This window comes from Chlorocebus sabaeus, chromosome 8 (genome assembly GCF_047675955.1).
Source record: "Chlorocebus sabaeus isolate Y175 chromosome 8, mChlSab1.0.hap1, whole genome shotgun sequence".
In the NCBI taxonomy this organism is placed as follows: domain Eukaryota; kingdom Metazoa; phylum Chordata; class Mammalia; order Primates; family Cercopithecidae; genus Chlorocebus; species Chlorocebus sabaeus.
Window position 1 is genome coordinate 128,107,293 of NC_132911.1, and position 25,728 is coordinate 128,133,020.

A 25,728-nucleotide genomic window follows, 5' to 3' on the forward strand; every position below is an offset into this window, starting at 1 on the left:
AAACAGATATAATAGTTAAATCAACGTGTTAGTGCTGCAAAATTACATACATTATATATGCACATATAATGTAGTAATTCATTAAATTATTAAATATATGCATTCATACAGAAATAACATCAATAACATTTCATTCATTCAAATTAGGTTTATAAAAATAAAATTAGCAATACATGTAGAAATATAGTTCATCATTAAAAATCTAGAATTTCTATTTTTCTACCAGAGAAAAATGCTTTAAAGCTCTTTGAAAACAAGACCAACTCACATTGATTTTAAATTCTGAACTATACATCTATACTACTGTTATTTACTCTATCAAAAGATTAAAAGGAGACTAAACCAGTTTCTAGGGAAATTGGGGTTTATAAAGTTATCCTTATAACACTTAGCTCTTTAATCATGAAATAGTGAAACTATACAATCATTTATAAGCAGCAACGGCATTTAGTACAATAGATCTACACTCAAAACAAAGCCCCATTGTATCGCCACTGAATTTAATGAGAGTTTAAGACTTTCTACATGTATACCATCATTCCTTTGAAGAAAAGAGGGGCTCACATTTTACTTTCATTTTAGAGAGGAGGAACTGAAGTGAAGACGATTAAACTATTCTAATAGAATAAAGAAGAAATCCTAGGATCTATTGTGCTAATTCAATTCTAATCTCTGAGCAATGCTGCCATTAGAAGACTTAATTTTCAAGAGTTCTCTTGAACACTGATGCTTGAACATTTCTAAAAAATGTTTCAAATCTCAATGATATTTGTGGAGGGAAAAAATGCCCTATATTTTATATAGAAATAATGCATTACTCATCAATTATTTACAAAACTGAAAAGAGTTTTCCTCAAGTTTCTTTCCCCTAGAGCTTTTGGTTGCATCACTTTAAGATATAATTCTTGCTGAATATGGACTCAACAGCCTGACGATGCATTAAAGTTCAAAAGTCTTTTGTCCTGATGCACAAAGTTCAAATTACAAGGTTGTAAATATACCCCAAGAAACAGATTTCGAAGAAGAAATAAAGAGGAAGAAAATAAAAGGTAAAAATAGGCAGAGAAAAAGAATAAAGATGTGTATCATCATATCTGAATGCAAAAAAACTGGAGCACCAATATAGAAGAGAGGCACCTGATAACAACAGTCTAATAAATAAATATGGCATCTTTAACAGCAATGAATCGCTGGCAGTGGCCAAAGAAGAATCTCTTTGCAATACATATATTTAAAAAATAGTTAAGTGCTTAATCATTTGGTTGAATGTAATACAGCTGAAGATCCTTCTAACAGCAGGAAAAGCCCCATATGAAGTCAAAGGTGCTTTGGGGGCAATGGACTATCCACTTCTTTACTGTGTCCCATAGTAACATCAAATTTTGTGTTAATAGGTAAGGTAGAAATTATAAATAAACCGAATACTAATAGTTGTCTTAAAGTTATACCTGGTTCATTATCCTTAACACAATGAATCTACTCTAGAATTCCAATAAATTCTATCCAATTAAACTGCTAGTAAAGTAACCCAAAACTAACCCTAAAGTATGTTATAAAAAGCAATCCAATAACATAAAAATATTTTTTAAACTATGAAACAAAAGGCTTAATATGAATACCAACCAAGATAAGGGCCAAATCTATTACAAGAGTTTACAGAGGAATTTGTTTTTACGAGTACAACTAAGGTGGGACAGTACACCTAACAGGAAGGAGGAAAACATCAAACGTCTATGGTGTGAAAAAAAAGAAGAATCAACTATCTCAACTTACTATTTTAAAACAGTTATAGCTATCCCACAATGAGAGGGGTTGATCAGTATTTTTTAATTAAAAGATGAAAAACATTCTTAAGATAATAATCACTTATTTCACCTTTCATAGATTCTACAGTTACATTATTTATATGTTTTAGTCTCAGCATTCTATATTACAAAGCCTCACTGGAAAATTTTATTGTCTCTGAATTAGTTTGCAACTATCACAGGATAATATTTTTGCCATACCTACTACACTTAACCAGGTACTGAAGTCAGTGGCTTAAACATTTATTTCAGTATTATTTAAATAAAAAACTGATTTTCTGTGTTCTGGATGTGCTGGGGAAAAAAAAATTAAGAAAAAATAAACAAAATGGTTGATAAGCCCCTGAAACTGGATTTCAATATAAACAGAATAACAAGTATTACTAATTTGGAGTCAACCAACTCAGGCCTGGAAAAATAGCGTACTCTTAGTTATACTAATAATGAGGTACACACCTGGGGAACACCAAATAGTTAACTACAAATTACTACAATAATTTGACTCTAGAATGTGGGTGTTTGGTTTGGTAGCTGATTCCCATCAATCTGGACATAAGGCTAGACTACATAGCAAACAAAACCATTCTTGAACAAACCATGTTTACATAAATGTTATAATCTATACAACATAAATTACTTTTAAAATTCCTACTTTGAAACTAAATCTTCTATTTATGTCCATTTGTAGTACACGTGATCTCCAAAACACCAAAAAGAAAACCTGCATCTCTCATATGTATTTGCCTCACATTCAACAATCCTAAGGTCATTCTACTTTTTCAGTAGTCTCCTACACTTTAGCTATCATTTACAAAATGTTTTTAAAAGTTAGAGTCAGTGAAGCTGACAACAAACTCTCTAAGTCCTAAATGAGAAAAGTTTCTAGTCGTGAGGCACTTTGATTTTCTCAAACGAGTTTAAATAAAGACCCCAACTGGGAATTCATGAACTGGTATTCAAAGTACATGATATTTTTTTCTCCTCCCACTAAATGTATTGAAGATCTATTACCTTCAATCTAATGCTAATATCTGAAAAGAATGATTTCACATAAGGTAGTCTAAAAATATGTATTAGAATTTGATAATTGACATATTAACTGGACTGTGATCAATCTATTTTACTTGGACAAAATAAGAAAATGAATAGTTTTTTGACTATTATGGCATTTTCATAATACGAATATAAGAATAAAACTGGCCAATTTATATATCTGTGAATGTGAGAAACTTATTCAACTATTTAGAACCACACTGCCTTCTTGGAAACTACTAAAATCTGAGTTGGCTAGATTATTCAAACAATTAATGTACATCAAATCTAATAGTAATGAAAATCCCATTATGACAAATTCATAAGCTGTAGCTAACACTTGGTACGTTCTTGAAAACAGAGCACTGGGCAGTTTTTGAAGACTTGCATTTTAATCATGGATCTATTTCTGACTTTAGAATATGAACCCAATATTGATATCCATTAACAAAAGGCCTTATATAGTAGTAAGGAAGGTAAGTCAGCCATCTCTGAGATTAAACATTTTTAAGGAGCACCCTTGCATTAAAATACCACAGCAAACAGGAATTTTTTTTAACACTACAATTGAACAAGGCAAAAGGGAGATATAGTCACTTAACTGAATTGAAACTTTAAACAATGGCTAGACTGAAGGTTAGACTATGTATCAAAACATGCTTTAAAACATTTTCACATTGGAAAATTGAACAAGGAACTAAATCAAATAGTTACCTATATATGTGATGATAATCGCCAATACCACTAAAGAACATCAGAACATTTTACATATTATTTTTCTTTATTAAGAATGTTGAAATTAGAATAGGATAATATACGCCTTAAATGTTCTGTCTAAATGCTCTACCAAGTCTATTTGTCTAAATGCTTTACCTAAAGTCTTAATGATTAATAAATATAATGCCTTAAAATTGAGCTATAGTCTAATATGAGATATAGTAAAAATATTCTTGTTCATTATATTAAAACTTTATAACCACAATAGAGAAATTATTAGGAAAATGTAGACCACATTAATTTATGAACTCAAAATAGAAGCAGTGAGAGAAAGAACTTACAGCAACAATCATAATTGCATTATCCAAAAAGCCAAACCCTATGAAAGGTATCGCATTGTGGATGAATACTGAAAAACATCAAAAACAGAAAAATATATTTTAAGATTTCTATTAACTTAGAATAACAAAAACAGATGATATGATCAAAGTATCCTAAACAGACTTGATAACCTCTAGAATTTGGTTCTCATTTTCCAGAGCCAATAGATGCTGCTACTGCTACAAGTAGAAACTATATTGGGAAAAAACAAAACAAACCAGAAAAAATATAAAACATGTAAAAATAACTGTGTTAGGCTTTTGTGTTTTCTTGCTGGTAACACACACACACACACACACACACACATATATATATACATACAATTAAGAGAACAAATTAGTAAACATACATGAGTACCACGTTTTACCTGATTGCTACTGACATCAATCTCTTTTTCTCTTATGACTAAAGTCTGATACTATAAAATTGATTTTTGTATTAGAAATAATGAAAATGTTCTAAATCAAATGTCAGAAAAGCTATTTGGGTGCTTTTAGTCACTAATTTTTTTAAAGAAATGTTAGAAAAAGGTGATTATCTCATCTTTATTACCTCATCTATGTGCAGTCTTTTTCTCCCCTCAAAATTCATCAATATTCCTAAATGCCATTGCAAATTTAAACAATCAATATTTGATTTAAATCAAACTGTAACTTCACCTCTTGCTACCAAAAACACACCTTACTTCATCTATTGGTTATATAAATTCAATGATCTGAGATATTAGAAGTGTAACTAGGTCACGCCAGTAATCCCAGCATTTTGGGAGGCCGAGGCAGGCGGATCATGAGGTCAAGAGATCAAGACCATCCTGGCCAACATGGTGAAACCCCATCACTACTAAAAATACAAAAATTAGCTGAGTGTGGTGGCGCATGCCTGTAGTCCCAGCTACTTGAGAGGCTGAGGCAGGAGAATCACCTGAACCCAGGCAGCAGAGGTCGCAGTGAGTCGAGATTGTGCCACTGCACTCCAGCCTGGCGACAGAGCAAGACTCCATCTAAAAAAAAAAAAAAAAAAAAAAAAAGTAGGAAGAACTAATACCTACATATTCTTATACATTTATTCTCATTTCTTTCATATTTACATCTTCAGCAGAATATCGAGGGCATGGTGGATGCTAAAAAAATATTATTTCATTAAGCTGAAGACCACTAACCTGGAAAGGAAGAGAATTCCAGATTGAGAGAATTGAAGGCAGACTGTGAAACAGATTAAAAGCTGGGAATAGGTAAAAGATTTTATTCTAATTAATCTATAAAATTGCCAAGGTATAGTGAATATCCGTTCAACTGAGATCTTTTTTCAACAAACATTAAAATGCTGAGTTTTATACTACATCCAAAAAAAAATCCCTTAAACCAACTGGTTATATGTGTTTACTAATTTTTAGAGTCTTTTTTCCTTTTAATGCAGTTATCGCCACAGAAAGTATAATTGAAATATAATCCAGAAGTTATAAAAATTTGATATTACTATATAGAGCTCTGCACCTAGCAGGGAAGGCTAATAAGCACTCAAAAAAAAGCACTTGTACCCTCAACCTCTATAAATGACCAAGACCACGGGATAATACTATATACAGTATAAGAATACTATTATATTCAATATTATTATAGCTATACAATATTATATAAACCAGTACATAATAGGTATAAAATAAGTCATTTAAAATTTCTTCTTGTTTTTAAGTAAGAATGTCCAAGATCAAGGACATTTTTAATTACAAAGAATATTACTTAAGTTACTAAAAGTGGTAAAAATCAAGTGGAACATTAACAAAATGGGATTTTTTTTTTTTCAATTAGAGTCTAGCCTTAGTTTTTTAACTTATTGCCTAAATCTGGTTATTTACTAAACACTCAAAATTTCATGAAAAGTGGCTTCCAAAACCAATACAGATTACAAATTTAACAGGTTAAAAGAGTATAATGAAATTCTAAAAATTCACTAAATAAAACATTTACAGTGAAGAGAAAGCTACTTAAGTACAGAAAAATAATGATGAAACTGGTTAGGATTAATTAGCATTTTGGGATTCACTTAATAGCATCTCTAAAATTGGCCAGTTACAAATATCTTAAAATTAGGTGATAAGGCCATTAAATTAAGATTACAGTAATTGCTATCTTAGCAATTTTTACTTGGTCAGTAAAACCAAGGCACTCTGTTACAATAATCACTTTGAACTATAAGATATATGTTTTTAGTGTTTATACCTATATAACTATATCCTAAAAATTAAATTATATTTTAACTAAAAGGAAAAAATAAAGATTTTCAAAAAGTTAAATAAACATGTACAGGGCACTCCACTGGGCACCTGAGATACAAAGATAAATAAGACTTGGTTCCCAGCCCTAAAGGGGTTTAGGTATGATAACACAGCCATATAAACAGTAAATTTCAATATCACCTACAAAAAATGATAATAGTATGTAGTATTACAAACTACAGATTGTATGAAGCTAAGGTGAGAGAACCATAACAAATTAACCGGGAAGAGAAGTCTTAAAGAATTCTTAAATTGTTTTGGTATTTGAGGAAAGTTACTAATTTCTAATATAAATTACATTCTACCTGTCAGAGAAAAAAATAACTGGCCATTAGGCTTTTTAAAAAATTATATAAATTTGCTCTCTAGTATGGAATGATCTCCTACCAATTTGTGGCTTCTTCAAATTTACTCTCAGAAACACTATTCTATAAATTGGCAGCTGTTAGCAAATCACGTTTCATATTTAGCTTTAATTTACAACCTACTCTAATTCACTATACTGTTAAATAATTCACTTCTTCCATCTTTATAATAACATCCAAACTTGTTTTACATTATTTTGGTATATTCTTGAATATTTATTTATTCTTGAGTATTTATTCCTATCACAATAGAGAAAAGAAAGAACACTAGCAGCATTGTAATAAAGTCCTTCTTCAGGCAGTTTTAAAGAAACTTTACTTTTTTCATTCTTACAAACAGCCAGCCAGAAGCATTTTCTCCACCAGAGAACAGTTCTATCTAGCTTTGGGTCTACAAATTCTAGTTCTATATATACCCAACTTAAATTCAAACTAAAGTAAATACATCATTTTTCCTGGAAATTAAGAAAACTTTTATCATAAAAATAATTCTATTTCTAAATGGCAACAATATTTTAATAATATTAGATATTTTTAGCAATATTAGATATTTTACAATATTGTGTTACATCCTTAGCCAAGTTTATAAACTTTGTGCTTCGTATAATGAACAGGATAATCCATTCTATCTGGAAAGATTTAATTTACTGTCTCTTCTGTGCTATCAATGAATGATACAGTTATTTCAAGGCCAAAAGATAGATGAACATATATTTAACAATTATAGAACCATTACCATATCTCAGCTGTCCTGGGGTGGGTGGTTGAGCTTCCAATTTTTCTAAAGGGGAGAAAAAGGGTATGGGGCAAGAATTAGTTACTACAGCATGATATTTTTTATTACAATGAAGAAAATACCAGATTTACAATGTGGGAGAACATCAGAGTTTATTCATAAATTATCTTTAGGTTAATGGACCAAACTTGTCCATACAGAAAATATTAATCGGTACGGATTAAATCCAAAGGCCAGCAAATGAAACTGAGCTTAGTTACAAGCCTAACATGGCCTCTAGCCCTGGGTAAGTTCATTGTTTTTTGTTTTTCAGATTTCTTTAAAGTCCTTGCATCTAGATAATGAGTCTGTTTGCATTAATTACACTAGAAAAATACTTTGGAAATAAAGCTACTCTTCTTTAAGATGGCAACCCTAGCTGACTTAAGAAATACACAAACAAGCATCATTGATAGTGGAAAACATGAATATTCAAATAGATCTAGACATCTTTAAAATGAAGAAAATATTTTTAAAGCAATGAATGAAAACAATGACTTCAGTGAATTGTATTCTGTTCCTTAATCTCTGTTGATATAACTGAATATTTTAACTTTTATAATATGTTAATAGTATTATACATTAATATATAATGTATTTACTAATATATAATACAACTGAATATTTTAACTTTGCAACCTATACACTGGATAATAGGGTATTCTATACATTAAAAAAACTTTTAAAAGTAGGGTGTTATTCAGAATCACAAGTAACAAAGTTTTTCCAAGTATAAGCCAGAGAGTATCTTTACGTGTCATCATTATATGTAAAAATTAACAATCATTACAAGAAGCAGCCTAACTAGTCTCATAACAATAACCATCTCACCATTTGTTTAAAAGTAAACTAAGGTAAAAGGGTAGAAAATTCTACCTTCTTTATGATCAACCAACTGGACAGAATTAATTGTTATCATATAGAGAAGAACCCATATAGTAGATCACTCTAAAGATTTAGTACAACCAGATTATCCAAACACACACATTACAAACTAGATATACATCTTCAAAAATATTTATTTATATTTTATGACAACAAAAGAACTAAGGAATTTAGTATAAAAAAGTAAAAATCAAATAAATCTCCACTGATAACCTACATAAAAGGAAATGTGGTCCACATTAGTGACTGGTATTTTACAAGTTCCACAATAGCTTTACAGTAAGAAATACACTAAAACCTCAAGTTTAATTAACTTTCATATTATTTAGAAGGTTCTGAGAAAGCAAACTTAAGCTTTACTTTTCCTTTTTTAGAAGAATTAAGAAATGAAGATATATACTAATCTTATAGAATTTCACATCTGATTAAAACATATTCTTCTTCTTTGATTAGCATGATTAACTCAAAATCTCCTTTGAAAGCATCCAAGCGGTTTGCCAAATTTCTAACTAAGAATACAGGATACTGCTATACTCCAGAGAATTTTCTGGTGAAGTTAACATGCAAAAGTGGTTATTCACATACCAGAACTATTGTTAGTTGCATTGGTCTCATCATGATTCCAGTTCTGACACTGTGAGAAGCCCTTGTCAGTTGACTGGAACATCTTGAAATACCTAAAAGTTCAACAAGCAGGACCTCCACAGTAGAATGAGAGTATACGGAGTCCTTGCTTTTACTTCTTCAAATTCCCAACTCATTGAGTAAAACATTAAAAATATTCTACAACAGCAAAGAAAAGATAAGGGCTAGGGAAGTAAAAAATGTGTAGTAATAAAGAAAAAAATCAAATAATGTAATCAATATTCCTAATCTTTCTTTCCTACTACACATAAAAAATTAAAAACTAGAGGCAATAAAAAAAGGTTAAGAGAAAGAAATATACAGGAGATACAGCAGGGAGGAAAACTACTGGCACAGAGGGGAAAGTAAAATCAAAACACAGATTCTGCCTCCTGCTTCACAAAGAACCTATGGAGTACAAGAGGAATCATGAAAAGAACATTTCCTAGAAAGCGACAATCTTATTAGGAAGTATCCATCAAATTATTTTATTATTATTATTTTTTGAGACAGAGTCTCCCTCTGTCTCGCCCACACTGAAGTGCAGTGGCGCGATCTCAGCTCACTGTAGTCTCCACCTCCCGGATTCAAGTGATTCTCCTGTTTCAGCCTCCCGAGTAGCTGGGACTATAGGTGTGCGCCACCACACCCGGCTAATTTTGTATTTTTAGTAGAGATGAGGTTTCACCATGTTGGCCAGGCTGGTCTCGAGTTGACCTCAGGTGATCCAACCACCTGGGCCTCCCAAAGTGCTAGGATTACAGGCGTGAGCCACCATGCCCAGCCCAAATTTTTTTAAAATCAGAAATTATTCTGTCTTATGGTAACTGAATCAAATCAAAACATACATCAGAAGCAAAAAAAAAAAAAATTACCTATAAAATACACAACAGAACTTGTAAATCAGTCCAAGATTTCAGTCATCTGATTAGGTTTTAAAATGTAATATGTAATTATTGCTAGTATAACATCCCTGAAAATAGTCACAATAAATCCCAGGTTTATTTCCATATACATATGTTTTTTATGAATTTAAGAATTTTCTTTTGACATATAATAAACTATCTACACTTACATTGGAAATGTGTTCTGCTCCAATGTTTTATTAAGTGAACTATAGAGTTAAAACAGTTCTTTCCGCGTGTGTGTGTGTGTGTGTGTGTGTCTGTGTGTATTATATACATCATACTCTCTTCCTTTTCTGGATATTTTAAAACAATAAGATAACTATTAAGCTTGTACTTCAACATACCACATTTGCCACATTACTTTCCATAATGGCTGAGTAACCTCTTATCAGAGGAATTCTCCTGCATGGAACAACTACAAGCTACAAACAAAAGTACAACAAATTAACTACCTGAAAGCACTGGAAGATTATCAAAACCAGGTTGATCCTAGAGAGGAATCAACACAGAAAAAGAGATGACACTAAGTGAGTTAGTTACGTGTTTGTTGCAGCTTTCAGCCTGTGGGCAGGCTCCAGCCACAACATGCAGAGCAACTAAAGCTCTGATGAAAATTCCTCAGTCTGTCTGTCTAAAGAACCAGAGGATGAGGTGGCAGGTAACCAAACAACTAGAAAGTGAGGGAGGAATCCTGGAAAGGATAGAGTCAGAAAGGAAGAGTCCTAAATTCTGTGCATACATTCAGTTCAAGTCTACAGCTGACTTGTGGAACCACATATGTGCAGCGAAAACTCCAAAAATACCAGCTAAGGGCAAAATAAGTAAAGATTTGAGGGCAGCCCAAGAGAGTTTGCAGTTTGAACCTAACCATTAAATGCCTGCTAAAACAAACAAAAATCAATGCTTTTCAGATGAATAAAACAGAATCCAGAGTCTCTACAATGTAGTAATTACAGCAATAACTAGGATACATACAAAATTACTTCACAAACTAGGAAAAAGAAAAATGTGACTCATTTTCAGACGACAATAGAGACCAATCCCAAAGTCACTCAAATGTTAGAATTAGCAGACAAAAACTTTAAAGGAGCAATTAAAATTATATTCAAAGATGTAAATAGAAATACACTTAAATGAATAAGACAGGAAATCTCATCAGAGAAACAGAAGAAAACATCAAAAAAAGAACCAATAAGAAGTTCTAGAACTGAAAAATACATTATTTGAAATTATAAAATTAACTGAGGCCAGGCACGATGGTTCATGCCTGTAATCCCAGCACTTCAGGAGGCCAAGGCGGGTGGATTACAAGGTCAGGAGTTTGAGACCAGCCTGACCAACGTGGTGAAACTCCGTCTCTACTAAAAATACAAAAATTAGCCAGGCATGGTGGGGGTACCTGTAATCCCAGCTACTCAGGAGGCTGAGGCAGGAGAATTGCTTGAACCCAGGAGGTGGAGGTTGCAGTGAGTCAAGATCACGCCACTACACTTTAGCCTAGGCAACACAGCAAGACTCCGTCTCAAAAAAAAAAAAAAAAAAAAAAAAAAAGAATTAAAGATTTAAAAAAAATTAACCTGGATAAGCTTACAAGCAGAATCAAGGTGACAGAAGAGTTAGTGAAAATGATGTCAGATCAATAAAAATTAGTCAGTCTGAACAACAGAGACTAAAAGGATTGAAAAAATAATAAACCTGGGTCTCAGGGACAGAGGGCTAAATATTAAAAGGGCTACTATATGCTAGTATATGTATAATTGTAATTAGAAGGCAAGTAGAGAAACTAGGAACAAAAACTCTTTGAATAAATAATGGCTACAAATTTCCCAAATTTAGTGCAAGACAAAAGTTTCAAAACATTCAAGAAGTTCAGTGAACTTCTAGTGGAATAAATATGAGGGGAAATAATCATAAAGGAAAAAATCTTGAAAGCAGTGAGAAATAAATGACATATTAAACACAAAAAAAACAACGATTTTTAAGTATGCAGAAAGAAAATGGGTGTCAGTCCAGTATTCTACATCCAAAAATGTACCATTTAAGAATGAAGGCAAAATGCATTTCAGATAACTGAAGCTATAAGAATGTGTTAACAGTCAACCTGCAATACAGAAAGTGCAAGAGAAATTCTTTAGTCTGAAGGGAAATAGCAGTTGAAAAGTAAATTCTTGAGGAAGGAATAAACAGCATCAGAAATGGTAAATGTCTGGGTAAATATAAAAGATTACTTTTTCCTAGTAATTTAATTTAAATAGACATGCCTATCTAATGCAAAAATTATAACACTGTCTTACAGTGTTTATAAAATATGTAGATGAATACATACAACATCATAACATTAAGGATGAACGGGGCAGTAAATGGACTGATTTGGTAATTTAGTTGCAACATTTATATGATGAAAATAAAATGGTCCAATATTAGCTATAAGAGTCCGCAAAAAGTTAAGAATACATGGTGTAATCCCTAGAGTAACTACACATACAGACAAAATACAAAGAGAACATAGTTAAGAACCTACTAAATAACTTGAAGGAGAATTTGAAGGAATGTTCAATAAAGCAAAAAGAATGCAGGAAAGAAAAACAGAAACAAAAAGCAGAGGGTCAAACAGAAAACAAATAGTAAAATAGTAAACTTATATCCAACCAAATCAATAATTACATTCAATTTTAATGGACTAAACACTCCAATTAAAATGCAGAGACTATAAAAATGAATAAAAAAAGTAAGACCCAACTATATGATATCCCAAAGATTACAGTTTTATAGGTCAAAAGTAAATGGATAGCAAAAAATATGCTACACAAACAGTAGGCTTATAAAGGCTGGAGCGGTTATATTAGTATCAGATGAGGTAGACTCAACGACAAAGAGTATTACCAGAAATAAAACAGGGACATTTCAAAATGACAAAAGGGTCAATGTATCAGAAGGCATAACAACTGCATGTTTATGCCTAATAACAGAATTTCATAATGCGCAATGCTGAATCTAACAGAATTAAAGGGCAAAACAAGTACTTCCATAATCACACTTGGAGATATAAAAGCCTTTTTCTTAGTAATTGACAGAAAACTGGGCAAAAATATCAGTAAGATATAAACTTGAACACTACCAACTACGTTAATCTAATTGATATTTATACAAAACAATACCTAACAACTGTAGAACACATATGACTTTCAAGTGCAGATAGCACATTCCTCAAAATAGGACATATGCTGATCCACAAAACGTGTTAATAAATCTGATTAAAATCATAAATATGTTCTCTTACTATAATGGAATCAGTAACAATAAGATATATGAAAAAACAAATTTGGAAATTAAACATCTTCTAAATACATGGACCAAAGAGGAAATCAAAAAGGAAATTAGAAAATATTTCAAACTGAGTAACAATGAAAATGCAATATATAAAAATTTGTAGAATGCAGCTAAATGAATGCTTGAGGGGAAATTTACAGTTTGAAATACTTATATTAAAAAGAAGAAATGTCTAAAATAAATAATCTACAGTTCTATCTTAAGAAGCTACAAAGTAAACATAAACTAAGTAGTAGAAAGAAGCAATGAAACAGAAAGCAAACAATAAAGAGTCAAAATTGCTTCTTTGAAAAGATCAACAAAATTAATAAGACCCTAGCAATACTGATAGACAAAAAGAGAATAAGAATTACTCATATCAGGAAGGAAATAGGGGGCATCATTACAGATCCCACAGATATTAAAAAGATAGGAGGAGTATTATGAAAAACATTATACCCAAAATTCAACAACATAGGTGAAATGGACAGATTCCTTGAAAAATGCAGCCTATCCAAACTAGCAGACTAAGCAAACAAAAATCTGACTAGCTGTAACAAAATTGATTTGTTACCAAAAAACTTTATACATAAACACACACACACACACCCTTCCAAACCTAGATAGTTGCATTGATGAATTCTGTTAAAACATTTAAAGAAAAAACATCAATCCTGCGAACTCAAAAGCTCTTCCAAAAAACAGATGAGGAAATACTTTCAACTCATTTAATGAGGACAGAATAACATTAAAAACAAAGCCTAACCAAGACATTTACAAAGAAGAGAAAACCAGATGACTATTCCTCATGAACACAGAACACAAAGCCTTTAATGGCATAATAAATATTCTGCTTTCCTAAGTATAAGAGTTTATTCATAACAGTGGCAAAAATAACCAACATCCAAACTTCCTTACATGTCCTCTTTCTTAGACACCTCCCAATGAAGGAAAAGTTGCTCTTAATAGCAACATGTGTAGAAATACATAGGATAGAAAAATTATCTACAAGAATCCATGAGATAATATTTACATATAAATTTCTTTCCTTTAGGTTTCACATTTTAAAGTCTTTGCTAAAGGTTAAATAAGATAAGACAGTTACAATAAACTGCTGATTTATGCTGTTGTAAGTCAAATGAAAATTGTTTGAAATGAGAGTCTCCAATCTGTTCATGAGGAAGTAGAGTTTTAAGACGTCAACAAAGCCTTTTCCTCTGACTCCGCTTTTTAGTCAAAACTGATTGTTATAATAAGGGTTTGACTGTAAATATTTTACATTAAATAGGCCATTTTTATATAAAAGTATTACATACTCATATTCATAGTTGCATATATTAAAAGGATGAGGATATTGAGTTTTTTATTAAAAGGAATTTTGAGGTAAAAATTAGAAAATAACATCTAAAACACTAAATTTATTTGGTTTATTTTTAATTATAAAGGTTATATAATTATATATGGTTAATGAGATTTCGAAAAGCGAAAAGAAACTTAAAAGCATCCACAGTTTATCAGAAATAAATGTTTTGATGTATTGCCCTTTGATCTTTTTCGTTTAAAGATACATACACAAAACTGTATTCTGCCTTTTCCACAAAGCATTAAATAATGAATATTTCCCACATCTTTAAATTTTTTAAGAAAATAATTTTATTTGTGAACACTTATTTCATCATGATATAGTCATTTCATTAATAGCCTATTGTTAGATATTTGCTATTTTTCATACTTTCAAATAACAGTAACTTGTACCTAAATCATTTTGTGCTCCTCTGAAAATTCCTTAGAATAGATTTTTATAAGTGGCATTACTGAACCAAAGAGAGCGAGAAAGAGCAACAGCAAGAGAGAATATATGTAAGGGCTTTTTTTTTTATTTCTGCAAAACTCATCACAGAAAAAGTATGTCAAGTTACCCCCATCTCACTGCATTTTTATTTTTTTAATGTTACACTCACATTTTCATGTTTTCAGAACGCAGGCAAAATGTCATTAAGACAAAATCCTTAAAAGAAAGTTCCAAGCAACAATTTCAAACTTATTTTAATTGACAACAAGATTCCAATACATAAAACAGGACAAGTTTGAATGTTCATTATAAGATTTAACCTGTATATCTCCTCTTTATTACACTTCCCTTTAAAAATAACTTCTTTATAAAAAACCTTCAGTCCAATATTAACAAATGCATCTAAAATACTTTTTAGGATAAACTACACCTGATAAATTTCTTTTTTAAATAAGTTATGCTACTGTTAAATTAAATTTGGCCTAAAGCTGCCTGAGTACATAGTGAACTGTAAGCTGATACGGTATGTAAACCAACTGCAACCCACCTTAAGAATATATTCTTGGCCGGGCCCAGCGGCTCACACCTGTAATCCCAGCACTTTGGGGGGCCAAGGTGGGCAGATCACGAAGTTCCAGACCAGTCTGGCCAATATGGTGAAACCCCATTCCCACTAAAAATACAAAAATTATCTGGGCATGGTGGCGGGCACCTGTAGTCCCACCTACTCAGGAGGCTGAGGCAGGAGAATCACTTGAACCTCGGAGGCAGAGCTTGCAGCAGTGAGCCGAGATCACGCCACTGCACTCCAGCCTGGGCAACAGAGCAAGACTCCATCTCAAAAAAAAAAAAATTATAAGTATACATATGTGTATATATACACACACGTATATGTGTGTGTATATATACACACACATATATACACATATATATACACACGCACACATACATATATATTCATTCTTGCAACAAGTAGATGAATCTTGGCCAATCATAGCAGCTGAGCTTTGAGCCAATTACAGCGTACAAACTGCTCACACATGTCCAAATAAGGCAGATACAAGGTGTAAGCAAAAAAGCTATTTCTGTATATAATTTCCTTTTTCTATTTATAAATACTGTATGCCCACATTGCTGGATGAAGCTCTCTGAACCGTTTAAGGTTCAGAGTGCTGCCCAATTCATGAGTTATTTCTTTGCTCAAATAAACTTTGCTCTAATTAATCTGTCTAATGTTTTTCTTTTAGCAGTTTGGCATCAAAAGTGAGATCTGAAGTATACCTCCAGGAGCACCAAGTGTCCATGCAAAGAACCAGAGCCCATTGTGCACACTGATGCCTCTGATTAGAGCAGCATGAATTTGAGTTTTGAGCTTGCTGACTTTATTTGAACATTTTTTACTAGATGGGGTTCAGGATTGGACTGGATTGGATCCAGTTGTTGGACTCAGGTACGTACCTTTTCAAAGTGGTTTCCCCTAAATCTAAAGAGTCTGGGACTCCACCTTCTGGGACACTGGCTAACTTTATAAAGAATTACAGGCCCAGAACCTGTGTATTTTTTGAAAAAAACAAAAACAAAAACAAAAAGTCCTTAATCTTACTGAGGACAACTTAGAATTACAGTGACCACAATAGGGAAGTTATAACCTAGATTAAATTGCTCACTTGTGAGGTGTATCAGAAAAGAAAGGATCCCAATGTCACAAAAGCAATGGGATGCATTCTTTAACTGGCAAGCAGTTAAAAGATAAATCAAAGATGGCCTCTTTAAAAGGTTCTTTACAGAAGGCAAGTAAAAACATTACTTAAAGTCTTTTTCACAAATATCATTCTAAAGCTGTAGCTATCTGGGCAGGAAATATTACTCCACTGGCCAGAAAAACAATTTGGATCCAGGTATTCTTTAATAATAATTCATGATTGTTGTATTATTGTACATGGAACATGGCTAAAAGTTTTAAATGAAAGGTGTAAGATCTGTTTCTGTTTATATGTTTATGTATGTCTGCATCTATGATGTATATTTACATATGTGTGATATTTTCTACTTTCTTATATTGTCAAATTGTATAAGAATGCTATTTAATTGACTTGAAGAAAAATAAGCACTTATATAAATGAAGTATTTGCTCAGAAAAATAGGAAATGACCCAAATGATTTTTGAAGTTCACATAACTTGGGTAATCTTTGGCAAATAAGAATATTATTGGTTTGATTAAAACAGACATATCTTCACAGTTGTTAACACTAAAATTAACACAGATACATGACTTTTCCTACCTAGGTTTACCGGTAAAATAAACTTATGTTATCTCTACATTACAAAATTCATCAGCAAGAAAAGTAATTTAAGATGATGACTAGCTGTTTGATGTCCCATCTTGCTAAGCAATCCAAGAATAATTATTAAAAACGAGTGAGTTAAATAGAGGTAAGATAAAAGTCCCATGTGAACGATGCCTTCCCTGTACCAGAAGGTTTTAACATTCTTATTATCAAGAATGGAAACTTGAGGCTGAGAATAATGTGCACAAACAATAGGCCTAGCCAAAAATCCAAAGAAGATAGATAACATTTTGCTTCTTCTACAGTTTCTTATTACAGAGACTAAAGATACTTGGGACCATTAGTAAACATGCTCTGCCCCACACTGACAAACTGTGCTATGAGAAAGTACATGCTTCTAGATATTATGATTCATAGATTTGCAAATCTTCAGATGGCTGGTGTGACAAATAGTTCACAATTACTTGCTTCCTAGTGTCCTTTAGAAATTAAGGTCATTAAGAGTTCAGAATTCTAATTAATACATAAATTACTAAAATTACTAGAAATAAGAGAAATAATTTTATATAAAGTATAAAAGAATAATACATGATTTTGGTAAGCAAAAGCTATAAAGTATGAGGATGTTTTGCTTCATTAAGGGAAAACGTAATTTTTGTTTGAAAGTAGAATGACTGGTCGTCCCAAGATGAAAACAGGAAAAGTATAAAACAAAATCTAAATGCAGAAGAAAGTTGTAGGTTTGCAAAGGATGAATCTTGGAAAAAGAATTTTATGTGTGACAAAGCCAGCTAAGATTAGAAGGGAATTATTTACAAGTTTTTCTAAAAACTGAGCATTAATATCAAAAGTATACTAATACAAAACTAGAATTTGGTCCCCTATATTAAAACAGTAAGAATTTCTTGGACTACTGGTCTACTTTTAATAGGAAATTGTGAAAAGTTTTTCTTTACCATTTAGGTAATTGATCCAGGAAACAAAGATTCTGTGTTTTACCAAAGTAATTTCCTGCGGTCCATGTTGCTTTTATTAGGTGTCTGACCACTTAAGAAAACAAAATCTTCTCTATTAAAATTTAGAGCTAAGGGTTCTCTCTACAACTATGTAACTTTCTGTATTTACCTTTAAAGTCTTGTAATTTTCACTTTTGTTAAATGAATGACTACTGTTCACAGTGACCTGTGACACTATTTTAATCACGTATTTTAAACATTTGATATTTTTGACACATTTCCCAAAATTAGATTCTTAGTAAAGTATTTTTCTTGACCTCATCTTTGATTTTCCGGGCAAGCCCTTGAAACGTCTCCTATATAAGGAGAAGCATTAAAAAATATGTTTTTCCTCATATAAAAAGACAGATATTAAACTAACTGGGATTATTTGACATATTAAATTATATGAAAAGTATTGCCAAATAAGTAATGCTAAACTTTGAGTTTCTTTTGTATTGATGTGTTTCAGAAACTGTATGAAATTCATAGCAATCTGATGGTTCTGGTATAAAGCAATCAGTCATCATTCTAGTTATTATATTCAAATGTTGTATGCAACAGAAATCATTAAATTTTCCTGTCAACTGCATCATCACTGTAATGAACTCTCATCAAATATTTAATCATGGCCATTTTAAGTTTTATCATTCATATTTGGTTAATTATTTACTCTTGTACTTTCCTGAGCAACCATAAGCCTAAAGGGTTACGTCTTCAAGGAGATTCATGTAAAGAACTCTGAGAAGTACAAGTTTCTGATAACTTTAAGATCATATCATTGAACTGAGTCCAAGAACTCTAAGGAAGAAACTCATTGGTTCATAAAGCTTCTAACCCAACATAAAGCAGAACAAGAATTAATTAAATACTAAGGAAATGCCTTGGCAGATTTTCACAGTAGGTCAGCCAGTACTGAAATTGTTAAGATATGCAATTTGAATGAACTCTATGAGATAATACTCCAAGTCAAATTACCTATGATAACTTATATAATAAACAAGTGCTATGCACCTGAATTAGAGAAATAAAATTATTATTTAAAAGGATATAAATGCAATGTTAAGCATGGGCTCATGGAAAGCCTGGACAGCTGCCTGGTCATTCCTGACTCCTGAAAGCTTCCATTATTAAAAGCTCTGCACTCCATGACTCATCATAGAAGAGATAAAACGATCCAAATTATGGGGAAAAACTGTTTGAGTGACTGTTCTAAGATTGCTAAAGTGGTTTATAACTAATGTTTGGTTTGGCAAACCCATAATTCTGGTAAGATAATAAAAAACCTCAGGTAATACAGTTCTAGCACCTAATGAATCATTTGAACACTTACAGATGAATTTCATTCAATTACCACATTTAACATAGGTTTTATGATTATATAGAAGCTCTCTGATTATACATAAGGCTAATGCTATAAGAGCAACTAAAAGGTTATTAGAAAATATGTTTCCTTTATAGGGTATTTCTGGAGAAATCTCCAGTAATACAGGTACTCAGTTCAATGGACAAGTTGTAAAACAATAAGGTATTACAAACACAATGGCATTAAACAAAGCTCATTTCAATGGACAAGTTGTAAAACAATTGAATAAGGTATTACAAACACAATGGCATTAAACAAAGCTAACTGAATTGACTTGATGGCCTTGGTCAAAGGTATTACCAATTGATGGCAATCAGATCCACTCCACTAGAAAACATAGACTGATACCTTACACAACAGTTACTGGAAGGCCTATGTCCCTGATAACAGAACTTCATGTATCTACCACTCTTATATTATTAAACTCTTATATTAGAACCTCATGTATCTACCACTCTTATAATATTGACATGATTCAATATTGAAAAGTTTAAATGCAAGATGCCAAAGTATATTATCATCAGGTAAAAGAAGCCCTCCATGACTCACCAACTGATGACAATCAGACCTTTCACTATCTAGAACCAGGAGTTTAGGTCTTTTGAAAAAGACACCATAGAAAGAATGCCCCTGAATTCTGTTGGAAGAAACAATATCAAGTTGTTCTCCGTAGTAAAATTTCAGGGACTCGAGTCTTTGATCCACATCTCTGAACTCAAGAGGGCCTCTGTAGACTCTTGAGACTGTATACCAATCAGAGACCTCAAAGTAAGGCTGACCAGGAAAGCTTTTTATTTTACCCAGAAGCAGATGGCATCTTGGATGTGAAGAGCTTTCCGAAGATTACAGATCAAGACTTCTCTGTCACTATGAAACCTGTGCCTTTTTTCCTCTTTGGCCTCTGTTCCTTTTCTGTTTATATAATGGCAAGATAATGTGATGATTAAGATTTCATAACCAACAGCTTCTGCAATTGAATGTTAGATATGTCATGCTACTAACAGTAGGCAAAACCTATAGTGAGGGTTTTGCAGTTAAATTAGGCCAGAAATTGTATAAGAAAACCAAAGGAAGACGATTTGACAGTTCGTAGGCAAATGTGTAACCCTAATTCCTTGTCAGTAGCCTCCAACCTTGCAATGATTCAATAATGGAGCCTTAGACAAATATTGCTAGTGCTTCTGTAATATGACCTCTAATGTACAAAGCATTCCATAAGGGACTGCCTGTTGAGCACCTCCAAGATATATTTTTATCTGTGGAGGATTTTATGATCAATCATATATGTACGTAACTACCTGTATCAATAAGTGGAAAATAAGGAACCAATGTGGTTTACGGATTCTAATGGTATCAGTGTCACTCCATAACAAACTGGAAAATGAACACTGGTCTATACCTCTTAATTTGCACTATAAAATAAAGGGGAATTTGTCAGCAGGTGCAAATGACTCTAAACGGACATTTTTATTTTTATTTGTTGGTAAAATACTCCTTCCCTGGCTTGGCATAAATGTAAATGAGGTTATGATTAGAAATTTGTCTCAAACATTAGCTCCTAAAGCTGATTCTACTGCAAAGGCTATAGCTGCCCAGCAAACTTCTTCAAATTATCTTTCTAAAATTGCTTCAGACAGTATCATTGCTTTGGACTCTGCTGTCTGAACAAAGAAGACTGTATGCAATAGCTAACACCTCCTGCTGCACTTGCATAAATACATCTGGTATGATAGAAACTCAGTTGCCAGAAATCAGTAAGTAAGCTACTTTGTTAAAACAAGTATATTTGATTTTGATTGGTTCAACTGACAGGAGCTCCTGTTAAGAAGTATACTTCAGTCTCTCAGTATTACCCTCCTGATAGCCATGATAATAGTCTCCCTGGTGCACCATATCCTCTCAAGAGTATTAAATGCTCATGCATAGCCATCCAATGCACATCAAATGGCCTCGCTATGGTTAGAATAATAAAAACATGAAAAGAACATAAACGTTCAGCTTACCTGGCACTAACAATTGTGAATTCCATAGAGACCAAACAAGTCTGTTATGATGGTGACAAAGAATAGTGTCAATGCCCAAACTTTTGGTCAACTCTCGAAATTGAGAGACTGATCAAAAGGGAGAAATTGTTAAATTAAATTTGGTCTAGAGCTGCCTCTATATGTAGCAAACTGCAATCTAAGTTCATATGTAAACAAACTGCAATCTATCTCAAGAGTATCTTCTTGTAACAAGTAGCTGAGCTTTGGCCTATCATAGGAGCTGACCTTTCAGCCAATGACAGGCTGCATACTGCTCAGACATGTCCAAATAATGAAAACACCAACTTGTAAACAAAAAGCTGTTTCTGTATAGCACTTGCATCTGTCCATAAATACTGCCTGCCCATGTGTTGCTGGGAGGAACTCTCTAAACCTGTGCCGGTTTGTCACCAGTAACGAATCAGAGAGCTGCCCAACTCATGAGTTGTCTCTTCGTTCAAATGAACTCTGCTAACTTTAATTTCTCTAAAGATTATCTTTTAACACTACTAAGAGATACATCCTAAATTGAAAATCAATAGACTTTAGTAAAAGAAATGTGCAACACCTATAGTTTCTACATTTTAGCCTCCATCATAAAACTACAAAACATGTTTACAACAATGGTGATGCTGAAACACAGAAACAGGGCTAATGGCATATAGAGTGAGTTCTATTATTTAATAGAAACTATAATTTGTCATTTTCATGTTGAATGTTCCATTAAATTTAATTACTGTATTAACCCATTGTTACACTGCTATGAAGCTACTACCTGAGACTGGGTAATTTATAAAGACAGGAGATTATTTATTTATTTACTTATTTTGAGACAGAGTCTTGCTCTGTCACCTGAGCTGGAGTGCAATGGTGCAATCTCGGCTCACTGCAACCTCCACCTCCCAGGTTTAAGTGATTCTCCTGCCTCAGCCTCCTGAGTAGTTGGGATTACAGGCGCATGCCACCACGCCTAGCTAATTTTTGTTCATTTTTTAGCAGAAATGGGGTTTCACCATGTTGGTCAGGCTGGTCTGGAACTCCTGACCTGGTGATCCACCCACCTCAGCCTCCCACAGTGCTGGGGATTACAGGCATGAGCTACCGTGCCCTGTCAAGAAAGAAGGTTTAATTGACTCGCAGCTCCGCATGGCTGGGAAGCCTTCAGGAAACTTACAATCATGGCAGAAGATGAACGGAAAGCAAGGCATATCTTACATGGCAGCAGGAGAGACAGAGCATGCAGGGAAAACTGCCACTTTTAAAACCATCAGATCTCATGAGAACTTCCTCACTACTATGAGAACAGCATGGGGGAAACCGCCCCCATGATCCAATCACTTCCTACCAGGTCCCTCCCTCGACACGTGGGGATTACAATGTGAGATGAGATTTGGGTGAGGACACAGAGCCAAACTATAGCACACACTTTAAAAGGTGCGTAAATCCATACTTGAAATAAAAGAAAATCTGAAAAACAAACAGTCTTATTTCCTAGTCTATTTTTTTTTATTATGCTTTCATGGAAATCATGATTCTTAATGTGATATTTCAGCCTATTATCACGTATGTGAAAAGCAATATAAAATCATAAATGAAAGGAAAAATCCAAATCATTTATAATAAACTTAATAAGAAAAGTATCAAAGCAGCTTCACCCTGAGATGACAGAAAAGGAACAGTTTAATGCATATACTATTCCTTTATTACAAATAACTCAGTATTCTTTAAGTGTCTAATTATGCAGTTTCTGATCTTTGACCACCTAATATTTATTCCAAACTCACCCCAATATCTTTCCCAAAAAAGTACAGGAAGTAGACATGGCAACACAAATCACAGTCTGACCTAATTAGAAGATTTATGAAAATAATAGATATTAAACCAGTGAGTTTCAGCAACAATTTGGGGACCAAGAGTCTCAGTTACCCATAATTCTGAACATTATGAATAACTGCTTAGTCCTTTAATAGAACCAAAAGTTCAAATGGGTAAGGTAAAATTTACAATAAAAATACAACATATTAAAGAATACAAACTTAAAATGCAAACCATGCTGTAAGCAAAATAATTTAAGCAAATCAAATGCCAAAAAGTCTAACATGCACCAAAAGCGGTTTATAAAGCAACACGGCAGTGTTTTTTTTAAAAAAAGAAACAAATTAATATGGTCAAGTTATATACTTACAAAACCTGACATTCAAAATTTAAAAATGAATGTTAAGCTTTCTAAAGTTAAGTTCTTCAGAAATAGCAAAGCTTAACTTTTAATTTAGTAGATTTTAATTAACCTGTCTTTTTAAACAGAAATTTTAATTGTAAAAGGACTTTTTAATTATTTCTAAATATATATGTCTTACGTAAAACCCATAAAGGCATTTGAGTGTAATCTTGTAATTTTATTTAGCATTTAAAAGTAATTACTGCAATATATACATTACGTAGAAAAGAAATTTCTACTTATGTCTTATAAAAACTAATATTGTAATGGAAATTGGAGACTTAGAATGGAAGAGGCAAGAGAAAGGTGAGAGACAAAAAATTACCTATTGGGTACAACATACACTGTTCAGGTGATAGGTACACCAAAAGCCCAGACTTCATCACTATACAATTCATTCAGGTAACTACAAACTACTTGCACCCCCAAAGACTATTGATATTTTTAATTAAATCAATAAGTAAATAAAAGAACTAAAACTGTCACGTTGTTAACCTTCCAGGGAACTTACCATGTGACCTGGGACTAGAAGTAACTAATGAATTTCAGACTGGTGGAGGCCAGTGGTTTAACAGTTGAGGACAGGAGTTGGCCATAAGCAATCACGAAGATAACTATAGTACTCAATTAATCATCACCTTTATCAACCATATTAATGTACCATCCCTATTAACTATTTAACTCTGACTTAAGTAATAGTAAATACTAGAGGTACAACAATTTTTCTTTTTTTTTTTTTGAGATGGAGTTTCGCTCTTGTTGCCCAGGCTAGAGTGCAATGGCGTGATCTTGGCTCACCGAAACCTCTACCTCCCGGGTTCAAGCGATTCTCCTGCCTCAGCCTCCCGAGTAGCTGGGATTAGAGGCATGCGCCACCACACCTGGCTAATTTTGTATTTTTAGTAGAGACGGGGTTTATCCATGTTGGTCAGGCTGATCTAAAACTCCTGATCTTAGGTGATCCACCCGCCTTGGCCTCCCAAAGTGCTGGGATTACAGGCATGAGCCACTGTGCCTGGCCAATAATTTATTTTTCTTATTGCATTTCATGGTAGTTTTTTTTTTTAGGATAATCAGATATACTACTGATCTGTGGTTTTACACAAATAACTTGCGTACTTCAACAACTATATATATTTCTAAACACAAATTATATTCCTTCCCTTCTTTTATGCCTATGAAAGATAAAGAAAATAATTACTATATACAATGATATTCCTTTTTTAAAGGCTAAGATATTAAAACAATAGTACAACTTAAAAAATAATCTTGTTGCTTTTACTTATTAGATATAGAGATGGTACTATACAACTTTTAGTTTAAAAAAATCATACAGCTATGGATAATACTGTAGAGAAAAAGTCTAAGGCAAGCTAGAATAAAATAATTTATCTTGGAACATCATAAATGGTAGATCTGTGAGGAGGGCTACACAGATACGCAAAATATATTCATTTTAAAATAAAATTGTTTCATATCTAAGAAGCAGCAGAGGTTTTTCGGTGTATGATATATTACCTTCTTCCCTTTCAATCATGCCCCAAATAAGAATTCTTTCACAGAATGTTGAAGCTGAAAGAATTCTTAGAGACCACTTGCCAGTAGTTCTCAATATGAAGTGGTCCCTCCCCCCAGAAAAGGTTTACATATGCAGTGTTGTTTGGGATATGATAATGACTGGGAAATGCTACCACCAGCATTAAGGATTCTAAACTTCCTACAATGCGCAACAGAGTCCTTCATAATGAAGAATTATCCAGCCCAAATACCAGAAGCACACTCACTGTGAAATACTGACTTAATGCTCCACTTTGAAGATGTAGCCACTTAGGCCCAGAGATGTTAAGTGACTTACTCAAAGACACACAGCTAGGTCCAGAACTCAGATTCTCATTTTCCCATTCTACTTCTCATTCAGTTAATAAATTCTCAATAGAAAAACATGGAAGAACCAAGAATCAATCGTTT

General features: G+C 32.8%; 1 protein-coding gene across 1 annotated transcript in view; it reads right to left on the reverse strand.

Annotated features, from left to right (window-relative positions):
- The window catches only part of TMEM65 (transmembrane protein 65), a 60,709-nt gene that overhangs the window by 11,058 nt on the left and 23,923 nt on the right, over positions 1-25,728 (reverse strand). Inside the window, exons 2-3 of the mRNA XM_008001491.3 lie at positions 7,312-7,356; positions 3,896-3,963 (exon numbers count right to left, since the gene is read on the reverse strand). Of these exons, the coding sequence (XP_007999682.1) occupies positions 3,896-3,963; positions 7,312-7,356 (113 nt within the window). The remainder of the gene's footprint in view (positions 1-3,895; positions 3,964-7,311; positions 7,357-25,728) is intronic.